General features: G+C 47.1%; 1 protein-coding gene across 3 annotated transcripts in view; it reads left to right on the forward strand.

Moving 5' to 3' along the window:
• LOC138988882 (tumor necrosis factor receptor superfamily member 10B-like) overlaps positions 1 to 15,979 on the forward strand; it is a 37,063-nt gene extending 21,084 nt beyond the window's left edge. The window contains exons 2-9 of one of the 3 annotated variants that reach the window (XR_011465108.1): positions 7,792 to 7,891; positions 8,516 to 8,629; positions 9,622 to 9,733; positions 10,559 to 10,807; positions 11,245 to 11,345; positions 11,828 to 11,887; positions 13,083 to 13,149; positions 15,030 to 15,979. Coding sequence is in view for 1 of the 3 variants with exons in the window: in XM_070375543.1 (XP_070231644.1) it covers positions 7,792 to 7,891; positions 8,516 to 8,629; positions 9,622 to 9,733; positions 10,559 to 10,807; positions 11,245 to 11,254 (585 nt within the window). In the remaining 2 variants the exon portion in view is untranslated. Of the gene's footprint in view, positions 1 to 7,791; positions 7,892 to 8,515; positions 8,630 to 9,621; positions 9,734 to 10,558; positions 10,808 to 11,244; positions 11,354 to 11,827; positions 11,888 to 13,082; positions 13,150 to 15,029 lie in introns of those variants that run through there. The other 2 variants (XR_011465109.1, XM_070375543.1) reach the window with 2 other exon arrangements.
• The last annotated feature ends 7,070 nt before the right edge of the window (positions 15,980 to 23,049 follow it).

Genomic DNA, 23,049 nt, shown 5'->3' on the forward strand with positions numbered 1-23,049 from the left:
AAGAGAAATTAAGGAAATAATGTCATTTACAATTGCATCAAAAAGAATAAAATTTCTAGGAATAGATTTAACCATGGAGGTAAAAGATATGCATATTGAAAAGAAGACATTGAAGAAGACACATCTGTGACAACATGGATGGGCCTTGAGGGCATTATGCTAAGTGAAATAAACAGGACAGAGAAAGCAACTACAATATAATCTCTATTATATGTGAGATCTTAAAAAAAAACAAGCTCAGAGATACAGGGAACAAACTGATAGCTGCCAGAAGTAGGAGGCAGCAGGGTGGGGTGGGAGAAATGGGTGAAGAGGATGAAAAGGCAAAAAGAAAAGAAAAAAGGACTGGATGTAAACTGAGAGTTAACAGACTCAAGAGAGTGTATGACTGCAGGCTTTAGCACAGGGACTGAGGAGGTTTTGCGGGGCTGGTTAAAATGTCTCTTGCTTCCTCTTGGTTCTCAGTGTCATGGTAGGTGATGAGGCTGGGGGTACACAGGACCTCCACCAGCCCAAGTCATCCGTTGCATCCAATCTGCCTTGGGTTCTCTCTGGCAGCTCCCCTCCCCAGGACCAGCGTAGACTCCCCGCTCCCCTAGTTGGACTGTTAACAAAAGACCTGCCTCAGGCCTCAGGGGTCAAGGGACAAAGTGTACCTTTTTTTAAATTGTTAAATTAAAAACAAAACAAAACACGGGGATTCCCGGGTGGTCCAGTGGTTAGGACTCTGTGCTTCCACTGCAGGGGCACAAGTTTGCTCCCTGGTCAGGGAACTAAGTTCCCACATGCCATAAGGCAGCCAAAAATAAAATGAAAACAAAACAAAACAAAACACCTTTCTCCGACTTCCCTGGTGGTCCAGGGGTTAAGAGTCTGCTTGGCAAAGCAGGGACAGGGATTCGATCCCTGCTCCGAGAAGATTCCATATGCTTCAGAGCAACTAAGCTCCTGCACCACAACTTCTGAAGCCTGGGCTCTAGAGCCTGTACTCCACAACAAGAGAAGCCAGGGCAATGAGAAGCCCGCCCACCAGGACCAGAGAGTAGCCCCTGCTCTCCGCAACTTGAGAACAGCCAGTGCGCAGCAATGAAGACCTGGCACAGCCAGAAATGAATGAATTAATTAAAAATTTTTTTCCAAACAAACAAAACCCCAAACTTTCCTCAAGTCACACAGGGATTTATTGACTCTGGATGATCAGAATTCAGAGCTCTTAGTGGACATGTTGGTATTCTGGTCCACAATTTAAAAAAAGAAAAAAAGAATCCAATACAGGGTCTGGCTGCGGGGCACTGCTGTGACAAACAACACATACGAAAGCTCTTCCCCACCCTGGGCCCCCACCAGGCTTCTGAGGGGGCAACTTCGAGAACACCTCCCAGGGCTGCCCGGCAGCCCAAGACAGAAACCCTTGTTTCCAGTCTGCAACATTCTGACAGGAAGCAGGCCTGTGGCGCTTCCTGTCCAGAAAGCAAAGGCAGAGAGGGATTTAACTCCTTTTGGAACCAGGCTCATCTGAGAGTAGATTATTCCTTTCAGTGGAAGAGGTTTTCATAATAAGGGTTCCTTTCTCTTTTTATGTTGCATGACTAAATCTGAAAGGTGCTGTAACAGACTTTGATGGAAACTTTAAAAAAAAAAAACAAACAATTTGTACTTGCCTTGCTGTCATAAGCACTCACACCCTCATAGGATAGAGGGCCCAGCACCAGTGAAGTATGGGGGACAGACTTGGGCTCAGGAACAGCAGAAGTATGGAGTCCGTGGGGAGAGCCCACACATATCAGAGACCCTCTGGGAGGTGAGAGGAAGAGTAGAAGAAGATACTGGGAACCCTGAGGAGTGAATGCTAGCTTTTTAGGTACCATCAAAGGCGGTATGGTACCTTTTTAAAAATAGATTTTATTTAAAAGCCAGTATTTATTGATTTGTCTGCCTTGGGTCTTTGTTTCAGCAGGGGGATCTTCCTTCCATCCTGTGGGTTTCTTTCCTTGTAGTGCATGCACTCTCTAGTTGTGGAGGGCAGGACTCAGTAGCTGGGGGTGTGCCAGCTCAGTAGCTTGAGGCATGTGGGATCTTAGTTCCCCCTCTCAGGGATCAAACCTGAGATCCCTGCATTGAAAGGCAGATTATTAACCACTGAAGCACCAGGGAAATCCTGATTTGGTAACTTGTTGATCCTGGCAAACTAGGGAGATGGGACAGTCCAGGGTGACTTGGACCCTTCTCTGAGCCTGATGATAGGAAGTGCTGCATTGCCTCAATGTGAATGGTGACCCCAGTTTGTGAAATCAGAGACATTCAGAGTTGTGAACATAAAAAATAGGACTTGGTGGATGTATTCATCTGCAAATAAAGTGTTTCAACTACATAGTCACAGCCAGGCCACCTTCTTTCTCCTGGATGCCACTTATATTGGGGCGGGGAGTTATTCACCAGACTCCAAAATGTTCTGTTGGGTAGAACTTCAGGTTTATAAAATAAAAGTGAAAAAGTAAACTTAGAAACTGTGCTAATGATACTTCAGATCTTTGAAAAGTAGAGTTCACAACAGGAAAATATGGTGTGTATTGTTTGCCTTTGGGAGCTTCCCTGGTGACTCAGTGGTAAAGAATCCATTTGCCAACACAGGAGACTTGAGTTCCATCTTTGGGTCGGGAAGATCCCCTGGAGAAGGGAATGGCAACCCACTCCAGTATTCTTACATGGGAAATCCCATAGACAGAGGAGCCTGGCGGGCCACAGTCCATGGGCTTGCAAAAGAGTTGGCCATGACTTAGCAACTAAACAACAATTCTTTGCCTTTAAATAAATACTTATTTGTAATTCTATAGTAAAGTGATTATTAACACTATTTATATGATATAGGCCCAGGGCAAAAAGGTTCACCAGGTCTGTCTCATTTCCTAAGTACTTAAATCTCAGAAAGTGCAATGAGTCCTGCAACCTCCTCATTTTTCTAACAATTCAAGATTTCTTAGTTGACCCATCACTCCCCTACAGTACAGTACAGGGCACCTCTTGGATCTCCTTCTTGGCTGTCCATGTTCTCTGGCCTCCTTGGGGCCCTGGTCAATGAAGGGCGGGGCGGGGAGGAGCAGAAGCTGGGAGTGGGCAGAAGGCAGTAGTTAGAAGACAGGTGATTCATTCATTTTCTCAACCCGTGGGGCATTAGGACCTGCCTGGAACGAAGGCACAGACCTGCCTGGCGCTGAATGAAAAACCGTGTCACACGCGGTTCGCTGGCGGAAATTCCCCTTTTGGTAAAGCCCGGGCTCCTCTCCTGAGCCACGCGTGATTGGCTGGAAGTGGTAATGATTATATCAGCAAGCACTGGCTCATTCGCTACCGCGGGTGGCGCAATCCCAAGTAGAGGTAGGCTAAGCTAAACAGCTGAGCTCCGCTCTGCGCACCTCGCAGGGGTGATCGCGCGCCCCACAAAACACACTTTCATTTCTGATGGCTCTGGAGGCTGTCACCCCGCGGCAACCTGGACAGCGAACGCTCCCCGACCGCACCGGGCAGCAGGGGACAGAGGGCAGCAGCCTCCTCGAGCTCCCGGGCAGGGTGCACCCAGGGCCCCAGGCCTCGACTCCGGGGCCCCTGGGCTCTCATCTTCACCGTCTTGGGTGTCTTGCTGTTGGTGAGTTCCCGCCGCGAGTCCTGGCTCCAAAAGGCGCTCTTGGTGGCCCGGAAAAGGCCCGGGCGCGCCTGGCTGGGCAAATCCCGTCAGGACCCGCCTGGGCAAGTCCAATTCGCGGCGTGTTGGTGGGGGGCCCGAGAGGAGTGCGGATCCCTGGCGTCTACTTGCTGCCTGGAAGATCTGGCTCCTTGGAGAGCCTGACCTCTGGATTGGCCCCAGGCCCTGGGAGCATCAGATCTCATTTCTTTCCTTTCCTTCCCTTTTCCCTCTGCATACCCTCCTCACTCTTTTCTCTCTTTTGCTATTTTGCACTGCATGTATCTTCTAAAACGTGTCCTTTGTAAATCACTAAGTGTAGGCTCCATCTTCCCCCACCACTGCCTTAAGCACCCTTACATTTCCTTTTCTCTGAAAGGAGAACAACTTCAAAATTGCTTCCAGCTCCTTGCACTTTATGAATAGAAACCACCAATCAACTCAGCTTGGGTCAGATTCTCACCACTTTCTTTCAGAGGGGAGTTGGAGGCTCTGGATGTGTTTCAGCACTGCTGGTGCTGCTAAGTCGCTTCACTGATGTCCAACTCTGTGTGACCCCATAGACGGCAGCCCACCAGGCTTCCCCGTCCCTGAGTGTGCATTTTTAAGAAACTCACCATGGGGAAAAATGTGCACACTTGGCACCGCCTTCTTGCATTGTTTGAGGCTCTTTTCAAAGCTGCTTAGAGGGTCAAATAAAAAAAAAATTGAGGGTCTAACAAAGTTACAGGAATCGTGAAAATACACATCTTTCATTGACCAAATTAGTACCAAAAATCTGGAAAGAAATAGCATTTTGTATTCACAGGAAGTATAGAATTCGTTTTTAAAGTATCGGTTTGTAATAGGTAGGACTCATGTTGAACACACGTGATGAATGGGTCTGGGTGCCTGTCAAGTATCCAGTGTAGCCATGTGCATTGTCTGTTGGGTAACTCCTTAGAAGTGGAATTGCTGGGTCAGTGGGTTAGATGATTTTACACTTTTGCCTAGATAATGACAAACTGTTCTCCCAAAGAAGACTGGACCATTTTAACTCACACCAGGAGTCCACAAGGGTGCCCTATTTCCCTGCACCCTTGCACACTGAGCTCAAACGGTAAAGGATCTGCCTGTGATGCAGGAGACCAGAGTTCGATCCCTGGGTTGGGAAGTTCCTGTGGAGAAGGGGATGGCAATCCACTCCAGTACTCTTGCCTGGAGAATTCCACGGACAGAAGCCTGGCAGGCTACAGTCCATGGGATCGCAAAGAGTCGGAGACGACTGAGCGACTAACGCACGCACGCACTTGCACACTGAACTTTAACACTTTCCCAGTCTAAGAAGTAAAGATGGGGCACCACAGTGTCATGGTTTTGATTCTTCCATTCCAGTAGAGTGTTTCAAGGATCCATGAGATTGCTGAGACTGGGAGTGGATAACCAGGAGACCCCCACGTTAGGACATAGGGGAGGGCACAAAAATTCAGACCATAAAAGAACTAACAAAAATCTTGACACAAATTCTTTCAGACAACAGGAGTTCTTCACTAGTTCTTCTAAGGCCAACATAACCCTAATACCTAAACCTAACGGAAACATTTGAAAAGAAGAAAAAATACTTTTAAATACCCTTCCTAAAAGCAGAGGCAAAATTCCTTTACAAAGCAAATAGTTAACTAAATTCTAGATCTTTAAAAACTATGGCAGAAACCATCACATAAAGTAACTATCCTCTAATTAAAAATGTAACACACACACACACACACACAAACCAGTGTAAAGGAGAAAAGCTATATGAACAGCTTAACAGATGCAGAAAAAGAATTTGAACTGACACTTAACCCCCTGTAATGAAAAGGGGAAAGTGTTAGTTGCTCAATCGTGTCCCAACAATTTGAAACCCCATGGACTGTAGCCTGCCAGGCTCCTCTGTCCATGGAATTCTCTAGGCAAGAATACTGGAGTGGATTGCCATTCCCTTCTCCAGGACATCTTCCTGACACAGGGATTGAACCTGGGTCTCCTACGTTGCAGGCAGAGTCTTTACTGTCAGAAAAAAGTCTCATTTTATCAGGGTAGAAGGGACCTTCCTCCATATGATGAAGGCCACTCCCTCTTGGAGTCACATTAGAGATTAGGATAACTGAGGAAGGGGCATGAGGGAATGTTTTGAAGCAAGCTAATTTCCATGATCTAGATAGAGGGTTTGGATTTCCCTTAAGATTGTGCACGTCTTTCTTTGGAAATCTTAACATTAAAGTAAACTGTAAAGAAATACTGAGCTTGAGTTACTGACATAATGCCGATGTATTAAGAGTTGCAGATATGAATTTCATCATAAAAATGAGACACTTAGGAGAATGGACAGAGGGGATGGATAGAGAAAGAAATATGTGATACACCTAGGTTACAGAACTTAGGTGGTGAGCATATAAGAGTTTAGTGAATGAATCTTAGAACTTTGTTGGATGTTTGAAACTGTTTGTAGCAAAACATTGAGGGAGAGAGTCTGTGAGAGGAGAACCAGGGAAGAAAGGAAGGCATAGGATTGTGAGGGCAGGGAAAGGAGAGTCCACCAATTTGGGGTGACTCGGAGGAGGCCCGGACTGGGGAAGGGATGATTAGGGACACATATGAGCTTAGCTGTCCCCAAATACTTAACAGGTGGCATTTTATCTTGTTTAGATCCAGGCAGTTGAACTGGGCTCAACATAAGCTGTTTCCACTTTAACTTTGTTTTTTTTTTTTTTTTTCCTCTTCATGTCACTTTGTACTTTAAATCACTCCCAGATTAAAGTTACAAAACTATACAAAACCCTTTGTTTCCTGTATCATCTGAAACATAGCTGCTGACATGACAGATCCCATGACTGGACACTTGAATGTATATTTCCCACAAATGAGGACAGTCTCCCCCCAAATGACAATACAACCCTGAACGTCAGAACACTATCATCAACACATTAATCCTGGTGGAAGCCTCAGGCTCCAGTGATTTCAGACTGGCCCCATTGTGTCATTTTTAGCACAGCTGCTAACTGCTGCTGCTAAGTCGATTCAGTCGTGTCCGACTCTGTGCGACCCCATAGACGGCAGCCCACCAGACTCCCCCGTACCTAGGGTTCTCCAGGCAAGAACACTGGAGTGGGTTGCCATTTCCTTCTCCAATGCATGAAAGCGAAAAGTGAAAGTGAAGTTGCTCAGTCGTGTCTGACTGTTAGCGACCCCCTGGACTGCAGCCCACCAGGCTCCTCCATCCATGGGATTTTCCAGGCAGGAGTACTGGAGTGGGGTGCCATTGCCTTCTCCATTTTAGCACAGAGACTTGGCTAAAAACCCTGTATTGCTATTTCTTCTTTCTCCATGTGATTCTGGTATTTTGTGGAACACTGACAGCTTCCTTTTGGGGACCGCGTGTTGGATTAAAGCCACAAGTCCATTACTCAATATGTGATTCTATATCCTGATTATGAAAAATTGTATGCATGACAGAACCCTCATTTGTGAAAATATGTGTGTGTGTGTGCACGCACATGTGAGAAAGAAAGAGAGAACCTGAGCGTATTCACACATATGGTCAAATAGAAGAAGTCAAGACACAAAATAATGGATGTTTTCTCTAATCCAGGGGATCTCTATGGTTTCTGTATTCTCTTAAAAAAAATTTTCCTTGCCCATACTTTCTGGGCTTCCCAGGTGGTACTAGTAGTAAAGAACCAGCCTGCCAACACAGGAGATGCAAGAGACTGAAGTTTGATCCCTGGGTCGGGAAGATCCCCTGGAGGAGGAAATGGCAGCTCACTCCAAAATTCTTGCTGGGAGAATCCCATGGACAGAGGAGCCTGATGGGCTACAGTCCATGGGGTTGCAAAGAGTTGGACGTATCTGAGCACATACTTTCTGGAATAAACATATTTTAAGAGGAAGGAATACAGGGGGAAAAACTTAAGTGTAAGTTACTTGCTGGCACAAAAGGCCAAAGAACAAACATGAATGAGAGTTTAGAGCTGGGAAGAAAGATCCCAGTTGTGTTTGATTTTGCATGTAGTGGTCAAGGAAATGTGGGGTGGGTCCTAGAAGGGGTGAGAGTGTGGAAGCCACTCATGCCTGTCCCTGCTTTGTCCCCATAGGTCAAAGCTGCTTCAGCCATGTCTGTAAGGAAGGATGAAATTCACCAGCAGTCATCAGCCCCACTGGAACGGAGCCCCCAGCAGAAGTTATGTCCACCAGGTAGATTCTAGGACTGGTCTCCAACCCTTGTCTTCATGTCTGTGTGTTTATTTCTGGCTGTGCCTGAGGCTGTGTTGCTGCATGGGTTCTCTCTAGTTGTGGAGAGGGGGCCAGCTCTCCAGTTGCGGTACTTGAGCTTCTCCCTGGGGGGCTTCTCCTGTTGCAGAGCACAGGCTCTCGGGTGCACGGGCTGCAGTAGTTGCAGCCTGTGTGCTCAGTAGTTGTGGCTCCCGAGCTGTGGAGGACAGGCTCAGTATTTGTGACACGTGGGCTTAGGTGCTCTGCAGCCTGTGGGATCTTCCCAGACCAGGGATCCAACCCATGTATTCTGCATAGGCAGGCAGATTCTTTACCACTGAGCCACCAGGGAAGCCCCTGACCTTTCTTTTTACTGTTTAATGTGCCAGCTATGAATGTGACTTGGATGTGTGGCTTGTAATATATTTCTGTTGGCAGTACTGGTCTAGGGTATGTGTTAGATGAAGAATCAAAAGATGAAAGCCCGGTTGAGAAGAGTTCCCCTTGTGGATTCCACAGATGGCCAAAAGAGGCCTCCCCAGCCACACTGGCAGCCTCAGGGTATCCTGCGGGGATTTACTCACCAGCTTTTCCCTTCCTTCCCAGGATTCTATATGGAAGAAGCCATTAGAGGTTGTGCCCCATGCACCGATGGGATAGACTACACCAATCATTCAAACACCCTCCCTTCTTGCTTACTTTGCACGACTTGCAAATCAGGTACAGAACCTGTGGTCCCCCATGCCTGCAGTTAGAGTGCTGGGTGATGAGATGGGATTAAATGGGACGAGGAGTCAGAGATCTGATTTCCAGCCCAGCTAGGTTTTCATCTTGTCTTAGGTCAGTAAAATAATGAAAACAGAAGTTATTTGCATAACGCATGCCAACTGGTAGGGAAGTCTTTCAGAACACAGCTGGAAAGAGGAGAATAACGTGTCCCTTGATGGAGGGAGCTGGATGGTAACAGTGCAGAAGGCCTGGGGGAGTGGGGCAGGGCTGGGTTTGAGCTGTGTCATGTGTCTGATCCTGGGCCAGGCTCCTGCGGGCGCCATGCCCTCTGCTCTGGGGTCTCAGCCTCTCTCAGCCTTCATGACCTGAGGTCCCTCTGCCTCTCCAGCAGGGCATCACCCATTGAGACATCATCCAAGGGTTCCTCTCCATCCACAGCGTCTCAGATTACACCTCACCCCAGCCCACTTCTTTCTGGGCTCTCTCATTTCTCTTCCCAACCCTGATGCAATCCGTAATGATGCACAGTCCCTTTTATGCCTCTATTGGTGACACCTGAACAGTGGCTGTTCTATGGATGGTCTATGTGTGTTGCCACAGAAAATGACCACAAAATTACTTAAAAAAAGATTAATTCATTTATTTTTGGCTGTTCTGTGTCTTTGTTGTGGAACAAGGGCTTTCTCTAGTTGTGGTGAGGGGGGCTACTCCTTGTTGCTTTTCATCGTGGTGCACAGGCCCTAGAGCACAGGATCAGTAGTTGTGGCACACGGGCTTAGCTGCCCCACAACATATGGGATCTTCCCAGACCAGGGATGGAACCTGCGTCCCCTGCTTTGACAGGCGGATTCTTAACCACTGGACCACCCAGCAAGCCCTCCGAATTACTTCTTGAACTGAGTGGATGGAGATCTGGGTTGTGAAGAAGGGTTGAGAGACATATGAGGGAAACACACTCTCAAAACCTTATCTTTGGTCTCTAGGAGAAGAAGAAAAAAATCGCTGCACCCCAACCAAGGACACTGAGTGTCAGTGCAAACCTGGCACTTTCCGTGGAGAAGATGCACCTGAATTCTGTCAAAAATGCAGCACCGGGTGAGACACAGGAGCCTAGGGGGGCTTCCAACCCACAGGAGACCCCAGTTTCCTTGTACCCACTTCTGTCTCCTGCTTCCATGAAGCCCCTCCCACCTCCCAGAGCTCGTTGTGCCTGTGGGGTCTCCTGAGCCTGCAGCAGTGCTCCCTACCACCACTGTTTGTCCTGCACGGCTTTCCCAGTGGCCCCTTCCCACGTCTCCTCGGGAGGGGCCTAGAAAGACCGAAGTGCTGACAGCAGACAGAAGTCATGAGGAGGCCATGTGTGTGCTCCTTCAAGGTTCCTATAAAACCGGAGCCAACTTGACAGGCCTCACACCCAGCCCCTTGTTCCCCAGTAGCACCTGAATCTTTCCTCTTTGGGGACTCGGGGGCCAATAGTAATTCACTATCCTCTGATGCTCCAGTATTGGCTGAGATTGGTAGTAAGAGTCAACAGGTGGATGAGAGGGCCTCATATTCAACTTTGACTGGAGGATGAGTCAAACTTGTGCCCACACCCTTCTGACCCTTGACCTGGACGAGGCCCCCCCTTGCCCCTCACAGAGCTTCCCGTGCAGCCCAGGGAGGCCAGGAGGGCCTTTCAGAGGAAGCCCAGCTCCTGAAGGACAGCTCTGAACACTCAGTAGGAGCCTGGGGGCCGCAGTACACAATCCTGGATCCTTCTCCCGCCCAGGGAGGGGGAGTGAGGGGACCCTCCCCTGCAGACAGCAAGAGCCTGTCTCCCCTCCACTGTCTTGTCAGGGGACCCAGGACGGGAGGCTGCCCCCTCTTTCTCCTCATCCAGCCAGCTGTCCCTGATGGGTCCCCTGTGTCTGTACCCAGGTGCCCTGATGGGAAGATCATGGTTATGGACTGTACCCCCTGGAGCAACATCAATTGTGTGGACCAAGAATCAGGTACCCTGGCCCATGGGGAGGCCCCAGTTCCTGGAGAGAGCAACCATGAGCCAGAGACTACCCATGACTCCCTCTCCCTCCTCAGGCCCTTCAAGGCTGATGATTGCAATAATTGTAATTGGAATTGTAATCACCGCTGTCCTAATCGGATGTATGGTATGGTGCTGCTTGAAAGGTGAGGTTCTAGAAGGAAGGAGGAGGTGCTGGCTCCCTCCTCCATCTCCCCAATCCTCCTATTCCTCCTGGCTTGTCTCTGATCTGTTCCCCAAGAAACCCCTCCTCCTCCCACCTCACCTGGTCCTATAAAACTGATCACATCGGGCCCCCAACTCAGCTGACGGTCCCCTCTTCCCCCTGGCCGAGTCTGGTGGGAGGAGGAGAAGAGGGTGGTTCAGTAGCACTGCACAGAGATTTTACATGGGTTTCATTTTACTTCATTTTCTTCCCTCTCTTCTCCCTGAGGGTTCTCCAGATTCAGAATGTCCCGCTTGCAGTCACAGGCCCAGGGCTCTTTGTTCAGTGTCTGAGCCCCCAACCTGCACCCTGTCCCTAGGAAGGGAGGTGCAGCAAGAGTGCCCTCCCCACCACTCAGTGGATTCTCTTCTCTTCTAGGTCCCTTTAATGAGTGCTGGCACAAGGTGATCGGTTTCTCCAGCATCTGGCGGCCTCAGACCCTCAGTAACTGCATCACAACAAAGCCCAGGGTGGACATGGTCCCTGGTTTGTCCTATGCTGTTGTCCCTGACCCTCTGAACTGGCCTGGGGGCTCTAGGCTGAATGTAGGAGGGAGACTGGCCTGCTGAGAGCTGTCCTAAGGCTGGTTGGCAGCGCTGGCCCTGTCCTTACTGTTTGAAACACCCTCACTCTGTAGCCCTGGGGCGTGGGGGGTGTCAGGCAGGGGTGCTCAGTTCCCCTTAGCATCACACCAGAGTCTGGGTGCCATCATCAGAGCCCAGATGTGCTGAGTCTATGCCCACTTGGGGGGCACAGCACAGGTGTAGGTGGGAAGGGAGAACCCACTGTCTCCCCCAGAAGCTTAGGGGTTTGTGGGTTTGTGACTCCTGGGTCAGTGCCTTGCTTTTTCGAGGCCCTTTTCTGGCACTTATGTCCCCCAGGAAGGTCTGGGGCTCTGGACCATGCACACAACAACAGGCTGACCAATGGAGATTGACTTTCCATTCTGGTCCCTTGGCAGAAAAAGAAGCTGACAGAAGACAATGCCCAGTCCGAGATGCAGCAAGCAGACTGCCTGTTGGTGAGTGTGGGGCTCTGGCCCTTCTGCTTGCTTGGGACTGTGGTAGAGACAGGGAGAGGCAATGGGTCAGGTCTCCTCTTCTCTGGGGAGGTGGTGATGGAGGGAGACCGGGGCATGGAGGGAAGGGAGCCCACCCCCTGCTCTGGAGAGAGACCAGGGCATGGAGGGGAAGGGAGCCCACCCCTGCTCTGGTCCACTGGCAGCTCTGATGCTACTTCTCATCTGTCTTGTCACCACATCCCTGTCTAGAACAGGGCAGGCGAAGGGTAATCACTCCTCCCATGACTGACCCAGTGATGGAGTCAGAGCTACATAATATTTTTCTGTGTGACTGTTACATACTTTTAAGCCATTCCTCATCATAGTGGGAATTTCACATTTATTTCAAAAGTATTATTGTTGAATCTACTTGAAGTAAAATTTCTTTGTCAACATACAGAAGTATTTTCACTATGTATATATGTGTGTGTGTATATATATATATATATGATGAGGGCATGGCAACCCACCCCAGTATTCTTGCCTGGAGAATCCCCATGGACAGAGGAGCCCAGCAGGCTACAGTCCATGGGGTCGCAAAGAGTCAGACATGACTGAGTGACTAAACATATGTATATATATATATGTACACACACACACACACACACACACACACATACAGAGACGTTTACAGTTTGGGGTCATATCATTTCAATAGTTTTGAGGTTTTTGAGTATTACCTTAATTTATAAATTAATCTAGGAGGAATTGAGATCTTTTAGCTATTCTATATTTTTCTTATGAAAAGAGTTAGCATTTTAAGTTAAGAGTTTTATAATACCTCAACTCCATGTGTGTTTTTCTTCAGTAAATTGCTCATTTCTTGTTGAGGCTGTATCTTTGTATTACAATGTTCTATAACCTGATGAGTTTATCCAACTCATAATTCATTATAGAATTTATTGTCATAATTTTTAACATTCATCCATCCACACATTCACATTTAAGTATTATTGTTGAACCATTAGAGTTTTATAAGAACACAATTGTATATAAAATAATGACTCTTCTGTCTGCTCCCCTCAAAGGTCCTGCATTGGTTTTGATTTGCTTATGGCTGCATCTGCCAGAATTTCAGAACAAGGTTTACTAGGCTCAGTTCTGTAACCTAGGACCCCCGGTTAAGACCAAGGCTGCTCTCCATTGTGTTTTACAGAAACCAGCAGCCCCTGAAGGATCTCAGAGGAGAAGATGGCTGCTGGTTCCAACAGACGCCACTGAAAGTGAGTGTTTTTTTCCTGGGCAGGGGATCAGGAGTGGAGGGAGGAGGGACTGTGTCCTAATTTCTGTCTCCATAGCGGTTAGGGCAACTCAGAGAGGGGATGGCTTGTCCCTGAACCATCAGGACTCTAATTCCCTCCCTGCCCCCTCCTCTTTTTCCCACCCTGCACCCCTCTGTCCTCTAACAGTGGCCCCTAACACCTCCCTGTCCTTCCCTCCTCCACCATCCTCTCTCCTCCCTGGTTGCTCAGGGCCAGGTTGACCCACTCTGAGACATCTGAGAGGTTGTGCTGTCCAGCAGGGCACCCCCTGGCCCAGGGAGGCTGTGGAGCGCCTGTCCATGCATGCTAAGTCTCTTTAATCATGTCTGACTCCTTGCAACCCCATGGACTGTAGCCTGTGAGGCTCCTTAGTCCATGGGATTCTCCAGGCAAGAATACTGGAGTGGGTTACCATGCCCTCCTCCAGGGATCATTCCAACCCAGGGATCGAACCCACATCTTACATCTCCTGCATTAGCAAGCAGGTTCTTTACCACTGGCGCCACCTGGGAGCCCTGTGGAGCGCCTGAACTGTGGCTAAATCTGATGAGCTGTAGTATATAACTCGATACTGTAGTTCAAGGAGTTGGTAGAAAAAATGACTATAATTTGTCTCGTTAACAGTTTTTTTTTTTTTGTATATTGATTACATGTTGAGGGGCTTCCCTGGTGGCTCAGATGGTAAAGAATTCGCCTGTAATGCAAGAGAACAGGGTTCAGTCTCTGGGTCAGGAAGATCCCCTGGAGAAGGGAATGGCAACCCACTCCAGTATTCCTGCCTGGAGAATCTCATGGACAGAGGAGCCTGACAGGCTACAGTCCATGAAGTCACAAAGAGTCAGACACACAACTGAGCAGCTAACACTACATATTGCAGTGAAAAAATTCTTAACTTACTTTTAATTGGAGGATAATTGCTTCACAATGTTGTGCTTATTTCTGCTGTACAGCAACATGAACCAGCCATAGGTGCACATATATCCCCTCCCTCTTGAGCCTCCTTCCAACGCCCCCATCCCACCTCCCTTAGGTTATCACAGAGCACCGGATCGAGCTCTCTGTGTTATCAAGCCACTTCCCATTAGCTATCTATATTACATATTGAAAGGAAATTTTTTAGAATACTTTGAGTTAGTACCATATTTTATGAAAACTAGTATTGTTATTTTTCATGTTTTCAGTGTAACTGTTAGAGAATATAAACTTGTGTTGGGTGCCCTCCTTATGTACTGTGGATGGTGGTGTGCACAGCATTTCACACACACAGCGTTGAATCTGCAGCACAGTCCATGAGGCGGGTGGTGTTTGCTCCATTTTAAGGTTAAATTCTTGCTCGGAGTCTGTCCCCATCCAGCTCTACCGCAGTGTCAGGCAGTGAGGCCGAGCGGGGTGTGAGGCCGGAGACCTTCCTCCCTCCAGGCCTTTGCTTTGTCCCCAGTGCAGAGGTGGCAGCCAGGGGCCTCACCCTCCTGAGAAAGGCAGGTGCCCTCCTCTGAGGTCTGTTGCCCCTCGCTGTCCCACCCTCTGTCTCCTATCACAGATGCCTTCTCCCTCTGTGACAGCAGTCTCCTCTTCCAGATGGGCCCTCATCCCCTGCTTGGGGCAGGACTCTCTGCTGACCTGGACTGCCCCCAACTGCTCTGGGTGCTGGCGAAGTCCAATGCCCAGTGCCTGTGTGGCTTGTTTGCTGCTGGGAAGCAGGTCAGGGGCGCAGAGCAGCAGGATTACCAGCAGGGGGAGCTCCTCAGGTTCCCATCCTGAAGTCTAGGCCTGAATTGAGGGTCCTTTGCCTTTGTGAAAGCCCGTTCCAACTCTGTCTCTGTGACTTTCCCCCAACCTAGGCCTGAAGCTATTCTTCAGTGAGTTTGCAGCTATCTTTTCCTTGTGACTTCTGTGATTCGCTCCTGAGGCAGTTGGGCCTCACATGAAATGAGATCCTTGTGACCAGAGAATAGGCCTGGGTCTCTCCACATGCCTTGTGTGATGCTGCCAGTCACCAAGAAGGGACAGGGGACCTCAGTCAACACCCCGATGGATGCCTTGGAAATGCTGGGGCAAAGGTTGACAAATGAGACAATTCAAGAGTGCCTGCGGAACTCAGGAAAGTATTAACATGTTTATGAAGAAAGTGAGACAGGCTCTGCTGTGCCCTGACCGTTTGAGGACCTCAGTCTTTCAGTTCAGGACACACTGCTAATAGACTTCTAGTTTTTATTTGTATTTGTTTGAAATTTGTCATTCATGTTAGTATGTATGCATTTAATGATGTAACTTATAATGAAGGTGTTAGTCACTGAGTCATGTCCAATTCTTTGCGACCCTATGGACTGTCCCCACCAGGCTCTTCTGTCCATGGGGTTTCTCCAGGCAAGAGTACTGGAGTGGGTTGCCGTTTCCTTCTCCAGAGGATCTTCCCTACCCAGGGATGGAACCTAGGTCTCTTGCACTGCAGGCAGACTCCTTACCAACTGAGCCACCAGGGAGGCCCCGTAACTTGTAATATACATCATTAAAGTGCAAACATCTTATATGTCTTGGTACTTTTATGTTTGTGCATATATTTGTATGTGTAGAAAAACATTTTGCAAATATAATTTCTAGGTTTATGTGGGCTACCTGGTTGAGTACTGGCAATCTAAATAAACTAGAAATACAAAAGGAGGGCATTCCCTGGCTGTTCAGTGGTTAGGACTCTGCCCTGAGAGCCCTGAGTTCAATCCCTGGTCAGAAAGTAAGATCCCACAAGCCATGAGGCAAAAACAAACAAACAAAAACCTACAAAACAAGAACAGCAATAAAGGAGAGCAAGCCCACTGCTGGGGGAATTTGACCACTTTGGGATTGCCTGGCGACTTCTTCAGGGTCCAGGCTTTAAACATGTCAACTTTATAGTTGGGTGAATATTTGTATTTTTCATAGAGAGATGTTAACAAGTGAGCAGAGAGGGAGCAGAATTGGCACCCCCGTGTTGTGTCTGGTGACCGTGAACTGGGCTGTCATTCCCCGGGCTTCCTCCTGCTCATCTGGGAGGTTAGGGTGGGACGTGGGTTAGATATGAGTGTCAGATAGTTTCTGTGTCACGTCTGCTCTTATCAGTGACCTTCATTCCATCTGGGCTCAAGGAAGAGAGGACAAGGATCTGCCATAGTTTCTGGGAGGAAGAATGGATGGGCTCCTTGGTTATGTTCAGTGTTGGCTTGCTCCGCACTAGATGGGCCCCCCTTGATACTGGTGCTCTGAGCCCAGAATTGCCTTTTTGTGTTTGAATTGGCTGATTAAGGATCTCAGCCCCTCTGTAAGCTTTGACCTTCTGCAGAAAAGACACAGAAATGATGATTCTTAAATACTGTGAGAACTGACCTAAAATGCCTGCTATATTAGGGTTTTGTATTTTTTTATTTATTTTTTTTTTTTTACCTTCTGCCAAACCCTTCTCCATAGTATTCCAATCACTGCAGGATAATTTAATAGCAGAAGCAATTCTCAGGGAGGTTTTTGGTCTAGTCCATCTCAAGGCTTGTATGTTGTCTTCCCAAGGTTGATGTGACTGGTGTGGTCAAAACTGGAATTGCCTAAAATGTAGGTACAAATGGATACAGTGTGTGGAGTTCTCTTGTGTTTTGAGAAGGGCCGACCCCGTGGTCTTGGTGCTACATCCCTCTGGCCCTGATGTCCCTCCCTCTCCTGGAAGTCAGGTGTTTCCTGTCTTTGCTGTTCCTTCTGTGCAGGACACTCTGCCTTCATCCCCAGGAGGAGATAGAAATGAATTCCTGGGACTTCCCTGGCGGTTCAGTGGTTAAGACTCTGCACTCCCAATGCAAGGAGCCCGGGTTCAGTCTCTGGTTGGGAACTGAGATCCCACACACCACAACTAAGCATGTGCTCTGCAACTGAGCCCATGTGCTGTAGAGCCTGCACATCACAGTAGAGGAGCCTGTGTGCTGCAGTGAAGTCTGCACAGCTAAAATAAATAAATAAGATACAATAAAATTTGAAACTGTCACCTATATGTTACAAAAAGCATGTGCATTTGTAAAACAGTTTAAAAAAGTAAATAGTCAAGTGTCAGGTCACTTGTCCCTTTCTCAGAAGACTTCCTTGAGTGCCCATTAGAGTATCAGCCTTGTCAGTATTTGTCATGTATATTCATTTGTACACATTTATTGTGTGTTTTACTAATGAGAACCTTCAAGAAAACGTGAAACTTGACTCCTTTGTTGCTTTCCGGTGGGTGCTTAGTCGCTCAGTCGTGTCCGACTCTTTGCGACCCTGTGAACTAAGCCTGCCAGACTCCCCTGTCCATGGGATTCTCCAGGCAAGAATACTGGAGTGAGTTGCCATTTCCTACTCCAGGGGATCTTCCCGATCCAGGGATCGAACCCGCGTGTCCTGTGTCTCCTGCACTGCATGCGAGTTCTTTGCCTGCTGAGCCATCCGGGAAGCATTACTGCTTTATGCCAATGCAAATGTTACAATTTAAAGTTTTACTTGAAGACTGGATGCCTGTTCAGGTTTCTCCTCAGTACTGAATTTGTGACCAAATTAAATATGCAATTTCCACATGTACACCCGTGGTGGATTCATGTTGATGTATGGCAAAACCAATACAGTATTGTAAAGTAATTAGCCTCTAGTTAAAATAAATAAATTTAAATTAAAAAAATTTTTAAAAAGCAACCATAATACTATATATATCTCATCTAAAAATTGGATAATAAAAATTCATTAAATATACAAAAAATAATTAAAAAAATAAATATGCAATGTCATATACAAATTTTATAATTTTATGTAAATGTGCAATTTTATGATTTTGAACCAAATAAATATTCAGTGTTATATACAAATTTTGCAATTTTCTATAAACATGCAATTTAAAGAATTTGTGGCCAAATTAAATATGCAATGTTATATACAAATTTTATAATTTTATATAAATAAGCAATTGGATGAATTTGTGACCAAATTACATGGCAGTTACATAAAAATTTTGCAATTTTATATAAATATGCAATTTTATGACTTTGTGACCAAATTAAATATGTGATGTTATATACAAATATTATAATTTTATATATAGTTTTATACAATTTGACAAATGTGGAATGTTATAAAAAGTATAAAACTATCAAAATGTTAGAAATTATATAGTTTTCCATAAATATACAATTTTATGAATTTGTGATCAAATTAAATATGTAATTGTATATAAAAAGAGGCATGTGTGTGTTTTTCCCCCATCCTCTGGTTCTCTGGAGCAGTTCTGAGTGAAGGGTACAGGGGTGTGTTCTTGCTGTGTGACCCACTCCTTCCTTCTCCCTTTATGCCTCAGGCTCATCTTGCATGGGTGTGTCTTCTGCTCTGACTCAAGATTTCCAGATGCCAGATTCCTGGGGGACTGGAATTCAGCCCCTCCTCTGTCCACCTCCTCCCCACTCTTCCCCTGGGAGAGAGGCCCCAGCCTGGCCAGGCTCCTGCACAGCCTCCCCTGGTGTCTGTGTCTCTGAGTCCTGTCTGGGCCTGCTGGGCTCCCTGGAGGTGCAGACTGGCTCTGACAGAGCTCTTGGGAAGGGCTGGTGGGGCCCTGCTTGCTGGGGTTCTTCTGTGGCCCCTCACTTGTGAGCCTCCTGCCACTCTGGGGCCACCTTCCCCTTCTGTCCCTGCTGTCCTTTCTGCATCCTCATCACAGTGGGTCTGGTGGCTCAGCCCTGCAACCTCATGGAGACACAACTCCCTTCCCCTGGACCTTAGGATAGGATCCCCCACCCACCTAGATTTCCTGGGGGAGCCCCGTGGTCCCAGCCCTGTCCCCTTTCCCAGAGCACAGGTGCTCGTGCAGAGCTGGACACCCCCTGACTGCCCCCACTCCTGCCTGTGAACGATTACATATTAATCAGGAGTGGGAAGAAAAATATTTTAGATCACAAATCAGGAGAAAGAAGAGGTGAATTTATAATTACTTGAAAATAAATTCTTGAAAAGCAGTGTTGCCTGTGTGAGACCCCTGTATCAGATCACCTAAGTTGTCCTTGAATGGAGAAGACTGACCTGGCCTCCATTTGTTTTTGTGTCTGTTAACACTTTATGAGAAGCTGAGGGGGGGGGGGGGGGGGTGAGGGTGTTAGGGGCAATATTATATAATCAACAGGCTTGAGCTTCCCTGGTGGCTTACATGATAAAGAGTCTGCCTGCAATGCAGAGGCATGGGTCCAATCCCGGGGTCTGGAAGATCTCCTGGAGAAGGAAATGGCAACCCACTCCAGTATTCTTGGCTGGAGAATCCCATGGACAGAAGAGCCTGGCAAGTCCCAGTCCATGGGGTCACAAGGAGTCGGACATGACTGAGTGACTAACATTTCACATATGGGATGCATCTGAGCAGTTTTACAGGTTAGGTAAGAGCACGTATTAGTGGACATTAACCTAAAACTTAGTGTTTTAAAACTACAGTCTTATTCTTGTTGTTCAGTCACTCAGTCTTGTCCGACTCTTGTGAGCCCGTGGATTGCAGCATGCCAGACTTCCCTGTCCTTCACCATCTCGCAGAGTTTGCTCTAACTCATGTCCACTGAGTCGGTGATGCCATCCAACCATCTCATCCTGTTGACCACTTCTTTTCATGCCTTCAATCTTTCCCAGCATCAGAGTCTTTTCAAGTGAGTTGGCTCTTCCCATCTGTTGGCCAAACTATTGGAGCTTCAGCTTCAGCATCAGTCCTTCCAATGAATATTGAGGGTTGATTTCCTTCAAGATTGACTGGTTTGATTTCCTTGCTGTTCAAGGGACTCTCATGAGTCTTCTCCAACACCATGGTTAAACAAGCATCAGTTCTTCGGTGCTCAGCCTTCTTTATGGTCCTACTTTCACATCCATACATGACTACTGGAAATACTAGAGTGTTGACCAGACGGATATTTGTTGGCAAGTGATGTCTCTGTTTTCTAAAATGGCATCTAGGTTTGTCACAGCCTTTATTACATCACCATTTCTAATGGTTCAGTGTAGGTTGGTTCTCTGATACTGAGTCTCACCAGACTGGGGCTGTGGTCCCTTCAAGGCCTGAATGGAAAAGGACGTGCTTCCAAGCTTACACATGAGGTGGGGCTGGATTCAGTTCTTGGGGCAGTTGGCAGGAGGCTGTCCTTTGTCCTTGTGATGTGGGCCTCTCCATTGATTGTTTAGTCGTCACTCAGTCATGTCAGCTCTTTGAAACCCCATGGCCTGTAGCCTACCAGGCTCCTATGTCCGTGGAATTCTCCAGGCAAGAATACTGGAGTGGGTTGCTATTTCTTTCTCCAGGAGATCTTCCCAACCCAGGGATCAAACCCAAGTCTCCTGCATTGGCAGGCGGATTCTTCACGGCTGAGCCACCAGGGAACCCAGTCCTCTCCATATGTGTGTGTGTGTACCTGCTAAGTCGCTTCAGCTGTGTCAGACCCTTTGCGACCCTATATCAGGCTCCCTCTGTCCATGGGATTCTCCAGGCAAGAATACTGGAGTGGGTTGCCATGCCTTCCTCCAGGGGATCTTTCTGATTCAGGGATTGAACTGGCATCTCTTAGGTCTCTAGCAATGACAAGCGGGTTCATTACCCCCAGTGCCACCAGGGAAGCCTGGACCTCTCCATCAGTTCAGTTCAGTCGCTCAGTCGTGTCCGACTCTTTGCGACCCCATGAATCGCAGCAGGCCAGGGCTGAACAAAACATGGCGGCTTGTTTCATCAGAGCAAGTGAGTGACTGGGGCAGGGGGAGGGGAAGTCACCATCCTTTTACCTTGATCTTGAGACATCCCACTGCTTCTGTTGATCCATTTCTTGGTATTTTGTCTGAAATTCTGACAGGTCTGAGATCCTACTTGTGAGTTAATGAGTTACCCTACCACAGTTATTTATGTGAGTCTTTATGAGTGTGCATGTATACCTGGGTAGCATGTATATACCAGTATACAAGTGTATGTGTATGCATACAAACATACATGCTAGCCAACTGTGCACACACCATCCCGTCATGAGATCTGGATCAAGGATCAGACTGTTTCGTTGCCAAGTAAACGTAGCCCTGGTTCCCCACAGCGGGAGAGGGTAGAGGCACGTGTACCTGTGTGTGCAGTGGGGTTTATGCATCAATTCCAGGTTGTGAAACTCAGAGCTTAAATAGATGGCTGACACATCTACTCCTGCTCTCCTCCTCAGTAAGAAAGATCCTGTATTTTCTTCTGGAATAGAAACAAAGTCTCTTCTGGAGGAAAGAAGCCTAGAATATGAGTACATGGCCCTGATGGGCAGGGGACAACCTCTAGTCCCTACAGGGCAGTAGCCAACCTCTCTCTTCTAAGGCGTGTTGCATGCTAAGTCGCTTCAGTCATGTCTAACTCTTTGCAACCTTATGGACCTTAGCCCACCAGGCTTCTTTGTTCATGGGATTCGCCAGGCAAGAATACTGGAGTGGGTTGCCATGCTCTCTTCCAGAGGATCTTCTTGGCCCAGAGATGGAACCAGCATCTCTTAGGTCTCCTGCATTGACAGGGAGGGTTCTTTACCACTAGCACCACCTGAAAAGTCCTGTTAACCAAACAGCCTTTAAGCAAAGTTGCCCACAATCTTTGCTCAAAAAACTTAAACTTTAAGCAAGTCTGAAAAATGTCATGTCCATTTTATAAATTGAAGATAATAGGATTAAAGGCCAGAAATTTGTCCCCAGTACTAAAGATAAACAGGGTGCACACAGTCTCTCTGCCTGGATGTTAAACATTCAGTCTATGGAATTTCATTAAATACATATAAACTTTTAAAGATTTTTTTACATCCCCAATAGTTTGAGTTGGACAAATAGAAAATACAAAACTAAGTTTTTGGAATAGATTTCCACAAAAACATGAAGTGACTTTTCACCCATCCCTTTCCTGGGTCCTGAGTCATCTTTGCCTCTTTTTTCTTGACTCCTCAGACTCAGGTTTTACCATGTCTCAGCACTTGACTGCTCTTCCTCTGGTTTCTTTTGTCTTTTCTGTCCCCTAGGGCACACCTCATGCTCTCCCTGCTGAATCACAGCAAAAGGTCTCTGGCTTTGACAGCTCTCTCTGTCCTCCATTATGCTATGATCCCACAGGAGTCTGGAATCTTCCTGATGCAAACCACTTCCCAGGATTTCCACCCCTCCCTCCCTGGAGAGTGTCCAGACAATGTCTTAATAAGCACTTGGCTTTTGCTCCATTCTCTGAGTTGCTGAAACCATTTCCACACTAATGACCATTTTAGTCTACCTATTAGCCTTGTTAAATAATCATGGATTATAGAGACATTTGGGCTTCCCCGCTGGCTCAGATGGTGAGGAATCTGCCTGCAATGCAGGAGACCTGGGTTCAATCCCTGGGTTGGGAAGATCCCCTGGAGAAGGGAATGGCAACCCATTCCAATGTTCTTGTCTGGAGAATCCCCTGGACAGAGGAGCCTGGCAAGCTAGTGTTCATGGGTTGTAAAGAGTTGGACACAACTGAGTGTCTAACACACATATAGACACTTATGTGACAAAATGTTTTTGTAGTATTATTCAAATGTCAAAAACTTCAAAATAATTAAAATGTTCCCAGTGGGATCCTGGTTAAATTACTGGTGTTAGACCCATACAGTATGTTAGGGAGTTATCAAAAGTAACATTGTAGCAAAATAATTAATGAAATGAAAAAATGTTGAAAAAAAAGTGTTTAAAAATGTTAAGAGGAAAAAACAAGATTATTAATAGTATTTACCTGTGGTGGTTTTAAGGCAGGTGAACAAATTCTTTGATCTTTTTCTTTCAAGATATATTGCTGAACATGGGGTGCAATTAGTGACTCATCTGTAATCATCAGGACATGGCAGA

Source organism: Bos mutus, chromosome 8, assembly GCF_027580195.1.
Source record: "Bos mutus isolate GX-2022 chromosome 8, NWIPB_WYAK_1.1, whole genome shotgun sequence".
In the NCBI taxonomy this organism is placed as follows: Eukaryota; Metazoa; Chordata; class Mammalia; order Artiodactyla; family Bovidae; genus Bos; species Bos mutus.